Source organism: Candoia aspera, chromosome 3 (genome assembly GCF_035149785.1).
Source record: "Candoia aspera isolate rCanAsp1 chromosome 3, rCanAsp1.hap2, whole genome shotgun sequence".
Classification (NCBI taxonomy): Eukaryota; Metazoa; Chordata; class Lepidosauria; order Squamata; family Boidae; genus Candoia; species Candoia aspera.
Window position 1 is genome coordinate 98,609,576 of NC_086155.1, and position 19,326 is coordinate 98,628,901.

Below are 19,326 nucleotides of genomic sequence, written 5' to 3' on the forward strand. Positions count from 1 at the left end.
CCATTATGACACTGTGTTCTTAATTATGGCACTTAGGCTGAGACATGCCCTTTTCACCTTTTTATGGAAAAATCACACACTCTAAATATGCATTTGCTTCCAGAAAATTGGAATACACCATTCAGTTTCACCTTCTCCCATATCTGATTTTGTTTTAAATTTATTTTAAACCTATTTAGGAGAAATGGATGAACTTTGGCTATAGCAGTTTTGAGAAGCTGTAAATAAATTAACAAAATTCTCACCTCTTTCCTATCATAAAAACAAATCAGCTGGTCTTCCAACATCCCCAACTGAAAAGCTTCTACCATCTTCTGCTGCCTCTTCAAGTGACTAAAGTTCAAGATGTGGGTGACATCACTGAAAAGGTCTTACGAATTTGTATATGCTGGCTTTTCCTCCAAATGTGAAAACATTCACAGCAAAGAGCCTTAAATCCGGCTCTGGCTCTGGCTCTGGCTCTAGTTCCGGCTCCAGTTCTGGTTCTAGTTCTGGCTCTTGCTCTTTGCTCTTGCTCTGGTTCTAGTTCTGGATCCAGTTCTAGTTCTAGCTCTGTTTCCAGTTCCAGTTCCAGTTCCAGTTCCAGCTCTGGTTCTAGTTCTGGCTCTGGCTCTGGCTCTGGTTTTGGTTTTGGTTTTGGTTTTGGTTTTGGTTTTGGTTTTGGTTCCAGTTCTGGTTCTGGTTCTATTTCTAGCTCTGGTTCCCATTCCAGTTCTGGTTTTGGTTCTAGCTCTGACTGGCTCAGGTTGAGGCTCCAGCTCTGGCTCCAGCTCCAGGTCCTGCTCTGGTTCTAGTTCTGGCTCTAGTTCCAGTTCTACCTCTGGCTCTTGCTCTAGTTCCGGTTCTAGTTCCGATAATAGTTCTAGCAGTAGTTCTAGTTCTGGCACTGGCACTGGCTCAGGCTCAGGCTCAGGCTCAGGCTCTGGCTGTGGTTCTAGTTCCGGTTCTAGTCCTAGTTCCATTTCTAGTTCTAGTTCCAGTTGCAGTTCTAGATCTGGTTCTAGCCCTAGCCCGAGCTCCAGCTCCAGCTCCAGCTCCAGCTCTGGTTCTAGGTCTGGTTCTTGCTCTAGCTCTAGCTGTAGCTGTAGCTCTAACTCCAGTTCCAGTTCCATTTCTAGCTCTGGTTATAGTTCTAGCTAGAAGTAAAAAGTACTGTTCAAATTTTCAAAATTACTGTTCAAAATTACTGTTCAAATGAAGTTAAATGTACTGTTTATGTTTCTGCCACTTTGATATATGGAAGTTAAAGTCGGGAGACCATAAAATTAAAAAAAAAGGGTTGTTTTACAAATGTGTGGTAAAACAAGATGGGAAAGGGTCAAGAATGAATTGGTGCCGAATAAATGTGGATCAAATACAAACACGAATGAGCAGTACCAAAAATATACACTCCAAGTATATTGGAGTGGTTTGGTCATACAGCGAGAATAAACGAGCATTGTATCTGGTATGAGTGTGAATCTTCATCTTTCGTGGTTCCTTTGCAAGATCTCCATATTTACCCAGGCAGGCAGGTATCGGCAATGTTTTTCCCCTGATTCCTACTAATATAATACAAAAACCTTGTTATAGAGGTGTATTCTCCTAATCAGGGAGTATTTCTAACCATGACAATGGCAGAATGATAAAATGTGCAACTTAAGATTGCACTATAAGCTCTGCCCTTTGGTATTTGTATTACAACATTACACACAACTAGGTGAGGGGCAGAGTTTGCATCACAAATTTATAGCACACATTTTGTTGCTTGCCCTCCATTGTTTTTGCCTATAGCCAGGGATCATATGTTATATTGGAATGAGGCCACACTGGTCCACAGCTAATTAGATAGTTACCTGTCAATGTTGTTGAAGGTAACTGAGAACAACTGCAATTCAGTGGATTTCACAAGTTGCTCTGCAAGGAGCTGAAAATGAGGAAATTTAATAAGCAACAAAGTCTCAGTTCACTTCTAACATTAGAGCCAGTCTGGTCAGGTTGTTAAGGCAACAGGCTAGAAACCAGGAGGCTGTGACTTCTAGTCCCGCCTTAGGTATGAAAGCTGCTGGGTGACCTTGGGCCAGTCACTCTCTCTCAGCCCAACTTACCTCACAGGGTGGTTGCTGTGGGGAAAATAGGAGGAGGAAGGAGTATTAGGTATGTTCGCTGCCTTCAGTTATTTATAAAAAATAATAAAGGCATGATAAAAATAAAAAAAAACATGGCAGGTTTGCCTTGAAATTTTACATGAGAGAAAAAATTGACAAGGAAAAGCTTTGTTTTGCAAACAAGAGACAAATAAAAGGCATTCTAATCAATCATTTGAACATAATGCAAGTAATTTAGTCTATGAAACTAAATCAGCTAGTTGATGAGAGTTGCACTGTATAAAATGAAGGAAACCAACTGTATTTTTAAAAAAGCCCATGATTTTCTCTCTTATAATAAAACTATCTCCCTCCAATTTACTTGACGCTTTTTTTAAGAGGCTAATGCAGGGGTAGGCAATTTAATGCCCCTCCCTCCCCCCAGTGTTATGAACTCTAGTTCTTAATATTTCTTGCCACTGTACATGCTGGCTATGAGTTGAAATCCAAAATAATTTGAAGGGAGTTGCTTATCCCTGATTTAGTGCTTGACAGAGTATCATGAGTGTGTTAATATATTGTTTTCTACTACAGATTACGGTTACTATGGTAACTAATCATTTTGGCCGGGTGAAGAGGTTGAATTTAATTGTCCCTTTTTCAGATGTTAATTTTTGCACCTGGGGGGAAAGAACTAGCCTGGACTTGTTTTAGTTTCAGCTTCCTTTCTGTATAGGCATGTAGAGAGTCAAGCTGCTCTCACTGAGAGCCTGTAAGAATGCAGAAGTGTTTAAATATGTTTTGCTTTCTGTAAATAAAATTATTTTTATAGAAATGCCTGGTGTGTGACTTTTCTGATCTCTCCTGGGCCAAAGGCTTTCCTAGCAATCTGCCAACAGGTTATGGGCCCAGTAAACAGCCCAGTAAGCCCAGTAAAACCCAGAGAGAATAGAGAGATCAGCTCCACACCTCATGCACGATTTAAAGGCAGATAGCAAAGACCTGTGAAGATTTTCTTTGGAGCCACCTGGAGATTTTCCAGCAACTGCCGGTCTACAGGACAAAGAAGCCAGCTGAGGTGACTTGCAAAAGAAGGAAGAAGCCATGGCTACCTCCCAGCCCTCAGCAATGCCTCTGGAGCACCTATCACAGACCAACTATTTGAATTGGGCCCTGAAGATGGAGATGTATCTTTGCAGAGAGAATCTTTGGCTGCCAATTGGTAACCAAAACCCCCAAAATCCCAGTGCTGAATGGCTTAGACAGGATGAGTGGGCTAGAGCCACCATTATCCTGGGAGTTGAGGACAATCAGCTAGTCCACATGCAAGGTATGCAGTCTGCAAAGCAACTTTGGGACGCTTTAAGAGACTTGTATGTAAAGGCAACAGCAGGGAGTACAGTTACCCTGACAAAAAAGCTGTACAAAGCCTACCTTGCAGAAGGAGATAGCCTTCCTGAGCACCTGCATCATATTCAGCAGCTGTGTGTTGAGTTGCAGGAGAGAGGAATGCAATTTACACCTCTCACAAAATCCTATATCCTCCTTCCCTCACTGAATGAAATGTGGGACACGCTGATTTGTACCCTGGAGGCTATGCCTGAAGCAGACCTCACCCCATTGTATGTTACACAGCGCTTACTCGCTGAATGGGAGAAGAGAGAGGAAAGATCCCCCACATCTCTTCTGGAAAGCTGCAGTACCAGAAAAGAAGGGAAAAGAAGGGAAAAGAAGCTGAGGCCACAGCACTAGTCAGCCAGCGATGTTTCACTTGTGGTTCAGCTGGACATTTGCAGAAAGACTGTGCCTTGAGACCCAAGAGTAGAAAGACAGAGAAGAAGAACACAAGGGCAACACAGAAGAAGGCTCTTCAGACAACCCAAATTGCACAGGTTGCTGAGAAGGGTAATTCTGATGTATGGGTGTTAGATTCTGGGGCCAATTGTCATTTATGTAATTGTAAAAGCTCTTTTGTGTCACTGTCTAAAACTGAAAGACAAAGTGTCTCTTTGGCTGATGGGTCTGTGACCAAAATTATGGGACAAGGTGACTTGTATTTATCCTGCTTGGGAGAAACTGTAAAAGGTGTGTTGTATGTGCCAACTTTACAATCAAACCTTTTATCTGTGGCACAATTGGCTGCAACAGGGTATGTCATAACATTTAAGAAAAATGGTTGTGAGATACATAAACATGAAAAATTGTGTTCTACTGGTATATTAAAAGACTCCTTGTACATTGTGCAAAATGCAAGGAAGCCAAGCTGCAGGTCTGAAGTTGGCAACACGCCATATCATGACCAATGTGTACACCTGATGCACAGGAGATTTGGTCATGCTAATTTCAAGTATATATCACAAATGCCACAGCTGTGTGCTGACCTAAAGATAAAACCCTGTGACAGATACTTAGATTGTGTAGTTTGCAAAACAATGCAAAACACTAAAAGCTCCTGTGAGTAAGCACAGTGACAGAGTTACAACTAGTCCTTTGGAAATTGTACACTCTGACATTATTGGTCCTTTTGCTCCAAGTCTTGGACAAGCAAGGTATGCAATGACCATCATTGATGATTTCTCAAGATACACATTTATCTACATCTTAAAACATAAAGATGAGGCATTTGAGAAATTTAAAGGTTTTGTGACATGGGCAAATGGAAAATTCCCTAGGCCTGTATCTGCACTCCAATGTGATAGGGGAGGAGAGTACCTTTCTCACAAATTTAAAAGCTTCCTAGTGGAAAAGGGGATAGAACAAATTATTTCTAACCCTTACACCCCTCAGCAAAATGGCGTTGCTGAAAGAAAGGGCACAACCTGGCAAAATGTGATGGAATGCATGCTTAAAGATTCACATTTATCTTTTAAGTATTGGGGAGAGGCAATATCTACTGCCTGTTATGTACAAAACAGATTGTATAACTCTGTGATTCAGGACACTCCATTCCATTTGTTTTATGGTGTGAAACCAAAGGTAAACCATCTTAGAGTGTTTGGTAGCACTGCTTGGGTTCATATTCCAAAACAACAGAGAAGGAAAGGAGGCCCTACAACAAAGAAAGCCATCTTTGTTGGCTATGAACAAAGCCAAAGGAGCTACAGGTTCATAATGGGAGAGAAATTGATAATTAGCAAAAGTGCTTCTTTTGCTGAACAAAACTGGGGGAGATTAAACTCTAGCTCTCCGGTTGATCTGACCACAAGAGAACAGCAAGGACTTGGTCATGGTGATCTTTTGCCTGATGAGGACATTAAACCCGAAAAGCAAACTGAAGATCTGTCTGATGAGCCAGATGCTTCTCAGGAAAGTGATAGGAGTCAAAATTTAAGCCCTGTATTACCTCGCAGATCTCAGAGAAGTAATAAAGGTGTTCCTCCATCACGTTTTCAGGCTGAAACAGTAAAGGCTTTTCACATATTCACAGAACCTGAGTCGTTAGAACAAGTGAATGCTTTACCACCTGAGATTGCACAAAATTGACATTCTGCCATGCAACCAGAGTTAGCATCCTTGAAAGAAAATAAAACATGGAAACTGGTAAATCTACCTCCCAATGAAGGCTGTCTAGGTTGTAGGTGGGTTTTCAAACTGAAAAGGGATGCTGATGGCAAAATCCAAAAATATAAAGCAAGGTTGGTTGCAAAAGGGTTCACTCGGAGAAAAAATTAGACTTTGACAAGACTTTTGCACCAGTTACTAAAGGTGAATCAATTAGATTACTGTTAAAAATTGCTGCACTCGAAGGAATGTCAGTTCACCACTATGACATTCAAACTGCATGTCTCTATGGTGATTTAGACGACAGATTATACATGCAGCAACCCCCTGGCTATGAAAAAGGGGAGAATCTAGTCTGTGAACTGCAGAAGTCAATCTACGGGTTAAAACAAGCTGCTAGATCCTGGAACCAAAAATTAGATGAAAAACTGCAGAATTTTGGTTTCGAAAAAGGAAAAGCAGATCCATGTGTATATATGAAGAAAGACAAACAAGGCTGTATGTATCTGCATTTATGTTGATGATTTGCTGCTGTTCACATCAACAGAAAAACAAAGGCTTGATTTTGAAGCCTGCGTGAAAAGCCATTACACGTTAAAAAGCCTTGGAAATATAACAAATAACCTAGGTTTGGAAAAAACACAGGGAGAAGGATGGTAGCTTTCTGTTAAACCAAAGGGGAGATAATGTTAAAATAATGTGAATGGAAAGACATACAGAGTTGTCAAAGAAAATCGGTTGGCATCTTATTCTGTAGTATAAAAAGGGGAGTGTTAATATATTGTCTTCTACTACAGATTAAGGTTACTATGGTAACTAATCATTTTGGCCGGGTGAAGAGGTTGAATTTAATTGTCTCCTTTTCGGATGTTAATTTTTGCACCTGGGGGGAAAGAACTTGCCTGGTGTCATGAGTGAGGATGGCGAGCAGGGGGCTCCCATCCAGGCTGTAAAGTGCATGCATAGTACTGAGGAATTAGGTGGCCATTCAAAGAGACACAGATCAGGCCCGCCTTAGTCTTTGGGGTTTATATGTCTGGATTTTTCCCACGCTTCTTCAGTTTGTTAGGATTCTCTGTTATGTAGCAGTAATAAAACACTAGAGACCTATTCCTTGTCTCATCGTGGTTCCTGGCTGTTAGGACACCTGGACTTGTTTTAGTTTCAGTTTCCTTTCTGTATAGGCATGTAGAGAGTCAAGCTGCTCTTACTGAGAGACTGTAAGAATGCAGAAGCTTTTAAATATGTTTTGCTTTCTGTAAATAAAATTATTTTTCTAGAAATGCCTGGTGTGTGACTTTTCTGATCTCTCCTGGGCCAAAGGCTTTCCTAGCAATCTGCCAACAGAGTGAACCTCCTCATTGTACCATGCACAATGAGATGTAATTTGTAAAAGAAAACATTTATTTAAATTATGCATTTTTAAAATGAGATTTCTTTCCTTCCAGGGAATTTGGCCGTTGGAAGGTAAACAACTTAGCTGTTGAGAGAAAGAATTTTCTTGGATCCCCATTGCCTCTTGCCCCTGAATTTTTCCGAAATGTAAGGCTACTAGGACGTAGGCCGACTCTTCAGCAGATCACCGAAAACCTTATCAAGAAGTATGGGACCCACTTCCTGCTGTCAGCTACCCTGGGAGGTAAGATCACCTTCATTAAACTAGTTAAGCATTCAGCTCGGGTACTGAAACTTTACTAGAACCATACAGATCATGCCCGTTATCTTCAGCCTCGTTATCCAGAGTTTTGCCAATCTGCAGTTAGTAAATATACACCAGGCCTCTTTATCTGCAGTAAAGTTTTTTGTATATCCATAGTTTCAGGTGTGTGCTTCTAACTGATTATCTTCTGGGATTCTGGATTATAACTTCCCAATTCCCATAGACTCAACCTCTCATTATGGGTGTAATCTGAATTCTAGGTTGAAAATCCCTGCAAATAAGGGGGGTGGGGGTGAATTCATTGTTTAAAAAAACAGACATCAAAACTCGGATAGGGGATTATAACCTCTTACGATTTTGTTGAAGTAATTTCCATAATTTCCATTTTAAATAAAAATATGATAAGGAGGAGGTTTCGGTTTGGGGCGGGGAGGAGTTGTTGGTAGGATTGGAAATTGCAAACCAGAGCAAATGCAAAAGATACATAAACTATGCTTACAAAACGTCAACTACATGCACAGTTACATGAGAGTAAATCTTGTCAAACTTATTAGTATTGACCTATAAATCCTATTTTTTTAACTCAGCAGAATTCTGACAATGAAAAGGAGGAGGTGGGGGAGGTGGGGGGGGGGAGAAGAAAGAGAAACCAGTGTTCCTTGGGATAGTCCTGTATTGTCATTGCATATCAGGTCATAGAGAGAGCATTTCTCTATCTTCTGGGAGCCAAATATAAACTTGTTTTCACACTGATTATTTTGATGTGTTCTAATCTGTTTTCTAACTTGGGTTGGGCATAAAATGATTGATGGATGCTTTGTCTAGAGGAGGGTGAAGCAATATCACCCTGCTAACTTCCCTGGAGGTATCTTTTTTTTTTTCTTTTTCATACCAGTTATGGTATCCGAGGTTAGCTTTTGAGATGCTGTGCTCCATTTCCCCCCCCATTTACATCATTTTTTTTTTCCATTTCAGAAAGTTGTGCTGGAAAGGTTACCATACCAGCAATGCTCTGATGAGCTGCGGAATCTATTTCTCTTCTTGATTTATATGACATTGCTGAATGGGGTCATTTGAGGATGTGATAAATGATGTTATCACTTTGCTTATGACACTCAGCATCACTATCCCTTCTTGTGAAGTTCACTGGAATCATGGAAATGTTGTACCAGCAGCTGAAATCATTACAGCTTGGATGTGAGCTATTAAAATGAACTCACTCTGGACAAAGCAGAGAGACTCTTAGGGAGTTAACATAGATTTGAAGCTTCCTCTGGACACAATTTATTTTTCAGTAAGGAACTGCATTTGCAGCTCAGGAACACAGGATACCATCTATTTTGGAGGGTGGGATATCTTCTATTTTTCAGTAATCAAGAGTTGATAGAGCTTTGAAAAAAGTTGCAGGAATTGTGCAGCAGGATTGGTGCTCAGAATTGTTCTTGTAGGCAGCTATCCCCCTCAGAGTGACAATGGAAACAAACAAACATGTTATCCTTTGGTGAGCAATTATATTAAAGATAATTACTGGGATTGTGTAGCCTTCTGCTGGGCCATCTTTGGCAAACAACCTTGAGTAGCAGTCATCTTTGATTCATTTTTTTGCAAGCAAAGGCTCAGCTTCATGTTGAGAAAGTGACAATCCCTCCTTCCTGTTTTGGAAGGGACACGCATTTCACTGTAGTATTGATTTTATAGAGGTTCTTTCTAGATATACTGTAGCTTCCTTTTGTCATTTAAGATAACAACATTTTAAGCTTCATCAAAACTTTTTTGAAGAAAAGTACCCAATGGCTCAAAAGTGAAAGCATGCCACCTATATTTATGTGCTTTAGAGTGTGTGTGCCCAGCATGCCATGATCGACAGTTCAACATTTATAAAATGCTGATAAAAATATGGTACATTTTTTCAGCTTCAGGCTAAGAATAAGTTGTGTCAGAAACTGCCCATTTTGAAGTGCTATATACAACTAGTCTCTGACCAAAATTTTCTGTCCAATGAAGTTTGTTGCTCTCAGAGTTTTATTAAACTGTTTGGCTCAAACTAGGCTATTGGAAGAGGAGGCATTTATTTCAGAATATATCAGGAACTCTCCTGCATGATTCAAAATCATGCTAAAGTCATTCTTTCTTTCCTCAAGAAATATGGTAATGCATGTCTGTGCATTTCTTGAGGAAACATTTTAATGCAAGAAACATGCTGATGCAATGTCTTGTCCTATTTTCTCCTGCTCCTGTTCTTGCCCTCCACTTGTCCTTGTTATCTGCCAAAGGCCTTGTTTGTTTATTTTCCTATCTTGGATTTTCCCACTGAAACAAAGTTATTCCAGAGCATTGTAGAGGGTATCACCATTTTACTGTTTTTGTGGACTACCTTGAAGAATGACTGAACATCTGAGTGGGCAAAGCCATGATGAAAACTGGAAGACTCTTTTTACCAAGTTACAAGTTACAAGATATATATATATATATATATTTAAAGAGGGGAGTTAATTTTATTTTTAATTAAAAATAGAGTCTAGATAAGAGGGGAAAGTACATCAAGGATATTATGCCCTAGCAATTACCCAAGAACTGCTTATAACGACCTTGGGCCTAAAATAAAAACACTTCCATGTTACAAAATGCAGTGTTTTAATAAATTGTTTTCTACCTACTCCTCAGGATATTTAAACTTCTGTTATGATCACATGAGGGTCCTCTCAGAAGGTCGACTTGTCATGTGAATATTGAAAGAAAAATTCAATATTCACCTAACTCAATTCTAGGGTTCCTTTACCCTGTCGTTGGTGTCTGATATGCCTTTAGTATTTGCAGACACTTACACTTAATAAATATTAATCAAGATGTGCATTTCTCAATGGTAGGTATGTTAAAGAGGAGAATTGGGAAGTTGGTATCTCGTAAATATCAAATGTGAAAGGGAAGATTGCATTCAATAGTACCTGACAATTGGAAGACTTATCAAAAAGGCATAAGAATACAAAATCCATATGTGGCTGTCAGGCAAAGAATCTGCACTTATGTAGACATTCATCTAAAACATATAAAAATAAAAACCATTTCATACACACACACACACACACACACACACACAATCTCTATACTGCCTCAGTCTTGCAGCTATGGACAGTGAGATATTGGAGTTCTTAGAAATGCATGTTTATATATGCAATACATTTATCCTATACAGGTGGTCCTCAGGTTATGCCCACTCATTCAGCAACTGTTCAAAGTCACAGTGGCACTGAATGAGGGGGACTTACGATTGGTCCTCAGAGTTCTGGCTGTCATGGTGTCCCTGCAGTCTCATGATTGTGATCTTGGTGCTTGGTGCTTGGCTTGGGATTACAATGTTACAGCGAGCCATGGTCATGTGATCATGATTTTCAAAGTTCCCTGCCAGCTTCCAACAAGCAAAATCAATGGGTAAGCTGGCAGGAGGTCGCAAGCTGCTCCCACCACTTTTTTGCCCACCCATGTTCTATAGCACCTGCCCATGGCACCCCTTCAGCGCCCGCACACCTGCCCACATTCCATAGCACCTGCCCACTGGTAGCTCTCACCCACAGCTCTCACCTACCAGCCTGCTTGTCTGGGACTCCTGTCTCTTCCCACTTAAAAACCCATGTGGTCCTGGGATTATGATGGCAACCGGACTGCGAGATTACCATCACTAAGTGATGCAGTCAAGTGATGCCATGCTTTACGACCACATCACTTAGCAATGGAAATTCTGGTCCCAATTGCCATCATAACCTGTGGACTATTTGTAATCCTTTGCCCATTTGCTTGATAGTAACTCCCATATAATTCAGTGGATCTTCTGAACTGAGCTTTAAAATGAAGTGATGACTTTGGTATCATTATGTATGTACTTGTATGTGTATATCTATACATGGGTTTGTGTATGTCTGTGTGTGTGCATGTATGTAAGGGAAGGGTGTGTGTGTGTATACACCCACACACGCATCCACGTGTGCATGCACTCACCATTGTGGCATGTAGTTGCCACAATGAAGAAATAGTTGTTTTTTATTTTTATTTTTTCATTTTAGCAAAATTAACCCCCAGATGACACAATTGAATGAAGTGAGGAATGAGAAGGTTTTAAAGTGACATGCTTCAGAAGTTACAGTAGCTGGTGTTTACCATCTAGAGATGAAATGATTTACAAATTATTCACAGAAAAATTTGATAGCAAAAATGTATTACTTTTATGCTTTTTTTTTTCCTTCAAGAGAATGGTGGGCAGCATACATACTGTTCTGTTCCCATATAATCCTCCATTCAGTTCATTACAAGATCCAGACTCCTTCAGGAATAGCAAGATTGTACCAGAAGTTAATCCTGGGATTTGGGCTTTTCTCTATATATTCTCAAATAAATGATATTTTGTGTGTGTGTGTGTGTGTGTGCGTGCGTGCATGTGTGCGCATCAAATATTCTTGAAATATTCCATTGGCATTTGGCCTCAAGGGGCAGCAATATTTGATATCCAATATGCAACTATATATAGCAGTTCACTGGAATTTACAATACTTGAAAATCAAAATTAAAATAGTAAAAGCATTCCCATAATTGGAATCCACATCAATAAGATTTGAGAGACATGAGTGGGAGTTAATTACAGTGAAGAGCTGTGTCTTTTGTATGAATCAGGTGTTGTCTCGCATCATTTCTCTGTGGGCTTATTATAGGTGAGACAATCCCGCCCCAAATGCAGACAGTGTATGCCTGGCGCTCTGCCTTTTTAAAGATTTGATTTAAAAGACAAAATAGTTTCCCCCCAGAAATGTTTCTCTTTCCTCCAAGAGGTTTCTCTTTCCTCCAACCTACATTTTCAATGCCTTGTCAGTAAGAAAGGAGAAAGCCACTGTTGCATTTTGTGTTCTTTAGTAGAGCTGCCAAACATTGGTATTCACAGGCGAGAAAGCCAGCTTGGCAAATAGATGTGCTCTAGTTAGATTTGCCTCTGCCACTTCTGTAGCCCTTGGACAACCAAGGGAATTCTCAAATGTTCCCAGGATCTCTGTATAAAGGAGCACTGAAGAAGGTTGCCCAGGGAAACAGAAAAGTTTTTGCTTTGTTTTGTTTTGTTTTTAAAGCTACTTTGAGAAAATACAGCTAGTGACATTAAAGGCCATTCTTTTCTCATTTGGATATGGTGGTTTCTCATGACTAATATTTTTGTTAAAAGTTGTTACAGTTGAAATGTAATATTTTTAAGTAAACAAGTCAACAAGCTTCGTACTGCAAGTAAAACAAAGAGGTATGCCTTTAAAATATAGATCATACTGGGCAAATATTACATCTGGCCTAGGAATATTTTAGTTCTCAGTAAAAAGGACATGTTGTATCTAGTATCTAGTATGCATATGTATGTGTATGTGTATATATATATGTTCAATCATGTCCAATTTTTGGAGGCTGCCTGGACAAGTCCTTGCATTTTTCTTGGCAAGGTTTTTCAGAAGTGGTTTGCCATTGCCTGCTTCCTGGGGCTGAGAGAAAGTGACTGGCCAAGGGCACCCAGCTGGCTTTGTGCCTAAGGCAGGACTAGAGCTCATGTTCTCCCAGTTTCTAGACTGATGCCTTAACCACTACGCCAAATTGGCTCTCATATGCTGTATGCTATATACTATTCTCTATCTATCTATCTATCTATCTATCTATCTATCTATCTATCTATCTATCTATCTATCTATCTAATTTATTGTATGTTACCATGTTCATAAGCATAAAATGCTACTGTTAGTCCTGTTAATAATTATGAGAAACAATTTATAAAATTTGGGAAGTAACCTTCTAAAATATCATGTCACTGTCACATATATTATGATTTTTTCTTCTATCTATATTATTAATTTTTGTTCTATCATATGTAAATTATTTTTAAATAAGAAAAATCTGAGTCTGTTTTCAAATATAGTGCAACATACACTTTTGACCCAGCTATTCTTAATAGCAACTTACCCTTTCCCTAATAAACACTGCTATTAAACTTCTCCAATAGATAGATAAGATAGATAGACAGACAGACAAAGATTTCACAAATGTATACTTTTTGTATGCAGCATTCCTAAATAATTGCTGCTCTGCATGAGATTTTGACTCAAAAAAGAATACCACCCATAAGTGCAACTGTGGATTAGACAGAGCCTGCCCTGGCAGATTATGCCAATTGGCTCTAAAATAAATCCACAACTTTTCTTCTGCTTTAACGTATAGTTTAGCCAATAAATTCTAATATCTACTAAAAGGTTCCTATCCAGACCTCTGTTATTTTATGAAAGATTAAAGGTGTCAGTTATACAAAATAATTGCAAATCATAGTTCATAGTATTTCCTGTCTAATAATGGACTTGATTATCTCAGTAAAATTCTCTCAGTTGAATTTTTGTAATGGAATAAAATAGCAACATGCAACTACAATACAGTTAATGTTGAAATGGAGGGAGAAATGTTTTTGTGTTTTTCAGAAGAGCATCCACTGGGAGGGAGTTAAAATCTGCAAGATTGCAATCCAGACCCTGGCTCTTCTGTACATGCATGCGATATTGATGCATGTACACAAGAGGCAAGGCTTGGATTACAGCACTGCATCCACCATCTTGAAGATTTTGACCCCCCCAGAACATACTGCTGGTAGGGTAGTTATGCTTTCATAATTATGGCCAATCTATTTTGCCAGCAGCTTCCCCAAGATAGACTATTACCTTCTTTCCAATTTATGTTCCTTGTATCACTAATAAGTTGACAAAATGGGAAGATGGGCTTTAAAAATATGTCTACATAAAGCAAAACAGAAAACAGAAAACAGCTCCAAATGTTTCATCATCATCTATTATTATGCATAAAATAAATATAAGCTCCCAAACCATATTTATGAATATTTAGCTAAAGCTGTTAGATTATCATTGTAATGCCTCCAATATGGGACTGTATAATTTGCATTTCTATTGAACTAATTCCTATAGCTGTTCCTAAAATCCTTGTGGATTTAATTCAGTATTGCAACCTGCCATTTCCTAACTCTTGTTCAGCTCTTTCTGAAGTGCTACAGCAAGATAATGTATTTATGTTAATTCTTTAAAATAAAATAAAAATGAATAGAGCAGTGTTCTTATTCTACAAGCATCTTTGAGAGGTGGAGGACAAAAAATCCACAGGATGAGTTTCAATCGAAAACATAAATATTAAAATGTGGTGTGTGTGTGTGTGTGTGTAATATTGCATGCAAATAAATGAATACGGGCAAAGGCTAGTTACTTGGGAAGAAGTTCCATGAGACTTACTTCTGGATAAATATGTATCCAGGACACATGATTGCAATTCCTATGCTGATCAAAGAAATCAGGGGGTGGGGGGGAGCATTACAAACCACAGTTCTAGTTTCTGTCTGCTCACATCATAATTATATGATATGACATCATGTCATTTTGTTATGCCTTTTCCTTCTCTCAAGGTAGGAATCAGGTAGTCATGCAGGCTCAGGTGTGGGGCCAACAGATAGTATAACATCAAAGCACATATTCTTACACATTGAAGACAGATGTGTCTGATAACTTCAACATCTGTCCAGAAATGTGAAAAAAAAAAATACTGTGTCAATGAAGAATTCACAATGTTTTAGCCCCACTAGGTAGACCAGACCATACAATCAATTTCATAGGAAGACTACACCTATGCTTTATTAGGATATGCTATAATAACAGAACTTGCATATTTCTGTCAAGGTCACCTCCCTTATTCTCTACACATTGCTAACATAAACTTTATACCTGTGAAGAAGCAATCCTAACTGAAGGGTAGCTTGCACAATTCAAAACTAATGAGAACATCAGAAAATATTCTCCACAGGTTGGTCTGCAATATGAGTGGCAGTCCTTCCAGTGATGAACTTCTGTCCTCAACAACATCACTCCTAGAATAGGATCATCCATCTGGACAGTCTGCTAATCCCATCAACCAATTATTGTATTACATGGGGATCTCTTTTCCCTGTGAGTGAGACTAATAATAATTATTATTATTACACACACACACACGTGCATGCGCTCACACACATACACTTCAGTTTTGCTTGAGGCGAGTGAAACAAAATGTTCTAGAATTGTTATAAATACTGCTTCTTATAAGATCAATCAAGCCTGATATAAGGCAAAGTAATTTTTTCAGCCCTTTTGCTATTCACTGTGATCCTGCCTTCCTTTCCTCTCCCAACTTGAATAGCTTTCTGAATCACAAATGTACATTTGCCATTGTAATTCAAACCTTAATTTGCAGGAATGATTCCACAATTTTACATTAGATTCTACATTAATTTCTGTATTGATTTTAATATAAATTTCTTATGGATTTATGATTCAATCTTTACTTTGTTTCTCTCATACACAGCATAGATGGGGAGTATAGAAATGAAACTATTAATATTTAAAGTTAGTTAGACTGAACCAATAGGTTATTCTGGCTTGTTATTGATCCTGTTAGGCTTTAGATAAGAGCAATTCCCAACATTATTTTTAGAATCTTATTAACTGAAGATATTAGGGACAGAATCTGTGACAAGTGGGAATGAATATGTCAACAGGTTCATTTCATATCTGCATCAGATTGTGGCACAAAGCAAAACAACTGCCACCAAGCAAATCATCCTAACGTATACGAATAAATGTTTTTAGTGCACATTTTTACCACATACTATATGCTCATTTTTGTAATGGATATTCTATAATAGAAAGCAATCGATGCATTACTTAATATACACATTTTGTGTATACCTTCTTTGAATACTTCCTTTTTGTATGCATTTTGATGAATAGTAGCATCAAAGTTGGGATGCGGTGGCGCTGCGGGTTAAACCGCTGAGCTGCCGATCGGAAGGTCGGCGGTTCGAAACCGCGTGACGGGGTGAGCTCCCGTTGCTTGTCCCAGCTCCTGCTCACCTAGCAGTTCGAAAACATGCAAATGTGAGTAGATCAATAGGTACTGCTTCGGCGGGAAGGTAACGGCGTTCCGTGTCGTCATGCTGGCCACATGACCCGGAAGTGTCCTATGGACAACGCCGGCTCTAAGGCTTAGAAACGGAGATGAGCACCGCCCCTTAGAGTCGGATTCGACTGGACTTTACGTCAAGGGAAACCTTTACCTTTACCTAGCATCAAAGTTAGTGAAATGTAGTGAACATTACAGAAAAGTGTGAATTTCAAAGGACAATTGCCTTTTGGCTTGTTCAGAATGCAAACCAATCTGTCCTCTTACCCCTACCTAGATATGTCTGGTTCCAGAGTTCCTACCCTCTAGCCATTTCCTTGCAAATGAGATGCATAGGATTAATGCTAGTTATGTCATAAAACAAAAACGAAATCATTCTCTAAACTTCTTTGACTCTTTTGTGATATTGCTTGCACAGGAGAAGAGTCTCTCACAATTTTTGTGGACAAGCGGAAGCTGAGTAAGAGATCAGAAACAAGTGATCCCAGCATCAACAGTACCACAGTGACTCTGGAAACACTACACCAACTGGCGGCCTCTTACTTTATTGACAGGGACAGCACCCTGAGAAGACTTCACCATATTCAGATTGCTTCCACTGCCATAAAGGTATGAAAACATTCTGTGACACTTCATTGCAAAACCTGCATTATTATTATTATTATTATTATTATTATTATATACACACACACACACACACATACAGTGTGTGTATGTGTGTGTGTGTGCGTGCATATATATGTATGTAGGTATGTATGTATGCCTTGTCCATGTTGTGGAGAATGACAGGGCTAAGTTCCTGTGGGACTTCCAGAACCAGACAGACAGGCAGGAGGCAGGTACTGGCCAATCAACCAGGCATTGTGGTAGTAGACAAGAACCAGAAGGCAGAGGTGGTGATAGATGTAGCAGTGCCAAGTAATAGCAACATCAGGAGGAAGGAGTATGAGAAGCTGGAGAAGTATCAGGCCCTGAAGGTGGAACTAGAAAGGATGTGGAAAGTGAAGGCCAAAGTGGTCCCAGTGGTGGTAGGGGCACTTGGGGCTGTGACCCCAGGCTGGGAGACTGGCTCCAACAGATCTCAGGAATAACATCAGAGCTCTCTGTCCAGAAGTGTGCAGTGCTGGGAACAGCTAAGATACTGCACAGAACCCTCAAACTCCCAGGCCTCTGGTAGAGGGCCTGAGGTTGAAGAAGACGCATATCACCCATATGGATGAGAAGGGAATTTTTTATGTATATATTTTCTAACACAACTCAATTACAAGTTAATAATTATTGTTCGCAGGTAAAGATTTTGTAACCAAGACCTAAAGAGACGGGTGCACATCAATATGCACATTGCATAATTATAGCTCTTCTTACTACAGCTCTTCAGTGTGATAAAAACTATTGGGCTGCATTGGGAGAACAAAGGTTTCAGATATTTTGAAACTTTTGTTTCACAGAAGTCCTTTGGATCTGGCATCCACTGTCATGGGCAAGGTCACTTCATGAACCCTAGACAGTGTCCTACATCCACAGAAGTGGTAAATGTACTGTATATCTGAGCCATATCACAATACTATATAGGCAAGGTCTTACACAAACAGGGCCGCAGTTAGGGTCTGTGTCACCTGGGGCAAACCTGGATTCCATGCACATTTTGGCACCCCCCCCCATTGCTCATTTTGCCGCCACCCCCCAACATGGTACCTGGGACACATGCCCTGGTTGCCCCCCCCCCCAGTTGCGGCCCTGTGCACAAATTACCCCCTTGCTACAGAACATTCCCTACATATAGGGCATGAACCCCTTTTCCTATGTGGAGATGTGAATTTGGAGGTGGTAGTGGTAGTGGTTCAGTCAATATATTATTTTACTAACTATCTGACTGAGAAGTTGATCTGAGGTAGATTCATTTTCAGTAAAAATCTCTATCTGTGGAACACAGTGGCTTCCTGTGCATCTCTTTTAGCTTTTCATTTATAGTTTATGGCCTACTCATATACTGTTTTCTATCATTAGTGCAAACTAAAAGAGGATTTTTAGAATGAAAAGAACATGAGTTAGTGAAATGGGAGTAAGGAGGGAATGCAGTGCTATCTGTTCCACAACAATGGTACGATTTTACACCTGCTTTTCATTTAACAGTCTCTTATTTGTTTAATGGGTGAAATAGTATTGCTTGTCCCCAACTTGTTGGAAATACATACAATTTCTGTGCATCTGTAAATCTGAAATCTGGTAGGTATGTTGTCTGTACCAAAATACATAAGAATTTAAAATCAGAAACTGATTGTTAAATTGATCAAGCACATTGATATGGGGTTGAGCTTAGGTGTCAGACTTATTGACATAAGATCTTTTGATGAAGCTTGCAAAATAAATTCAATGGTTGGTTTCACATGTCATGTTCAGAGGCAAAATATATTTTTCATACAGTCTAGGTGGGTTTCCCCCGCCTTATTTTCTGTTACTAGTAGACAAACAATCTGTTTCAAAGTTGAGTATGCATTTACAGATAATGGCTACTCTGAAATGGCTTGGCTATAATAGCAAATCTTGTTCTAAATGAAGCACTTCTTTGTTTTCTGTGTTTTATTTTTATCATTTACTCTTATTAATATTTAATAATTTACAGTCCATTTTTGCATTTAAGTTTTTGCAAGTGTCTAATTTATGTCATCCTTTGCTATCTAATGGTAAACTATCAAGAATTTGTCATACTCTGTTACTTCTTTCTTATGACCGCTTGCCATGTATAAACATATATATATAGACCTGTGAACACATGAGCCTAAGTCCCTTGTTTACTAAATAACTGAGAAATTCTTCCTTAAAAAAGACCTGAGTTGATAGAGATATTCTGTTGTTGAGATTCATTTATGGGTATGAGAGATTCATTAAAGCCCACTTGCAGTCAGGTGATGAAATGACAACTGTGAAACTAGAAACAATTTTTCATGTGTAGGTATTGGTAATTTAGAGCTATGGAATAGAATAGAAACTGTTTCTAACAGACTACATAACAAAGTGGAACAGCTTTAACACAATGTGATGCAGCCATGAAGACATTACAGCGATTGCCTGAATATCAAGGAACATTTGGCCAGATGACCA

General features: G+C 39.2%; 1 protein-coding gene across 1 annotated transcript in view; it reads left to right on the forward strand.

Moving 5' to 3' along the window:
- The first annotated feature begins 1,324 nt into the window (after positions 1–1,324).
- The window catches only part of BRINP3 (BMP/retinoic acid inducible neural specific 3), a 120,559-nt gene continuing 102,557 nt past the window's right edge, over positions 1,325–19,326 (forward strand). The window contains exons 1-3 of the mRNA XM_063299883.1: positions 1,325–1,440; positions 7,016–7,206; positions 16,643–16,833. Coding sequence (XP_063155953.1) covers positions 1,325–1,440; positions 7,016–7,206; positions 16,643–16,833 — 498 coding nt within the window. The remainder of the gene's footprint in view (positions 1,441–7,015; positions 7,207–16,642; positions 16,834–19,326) is intronic.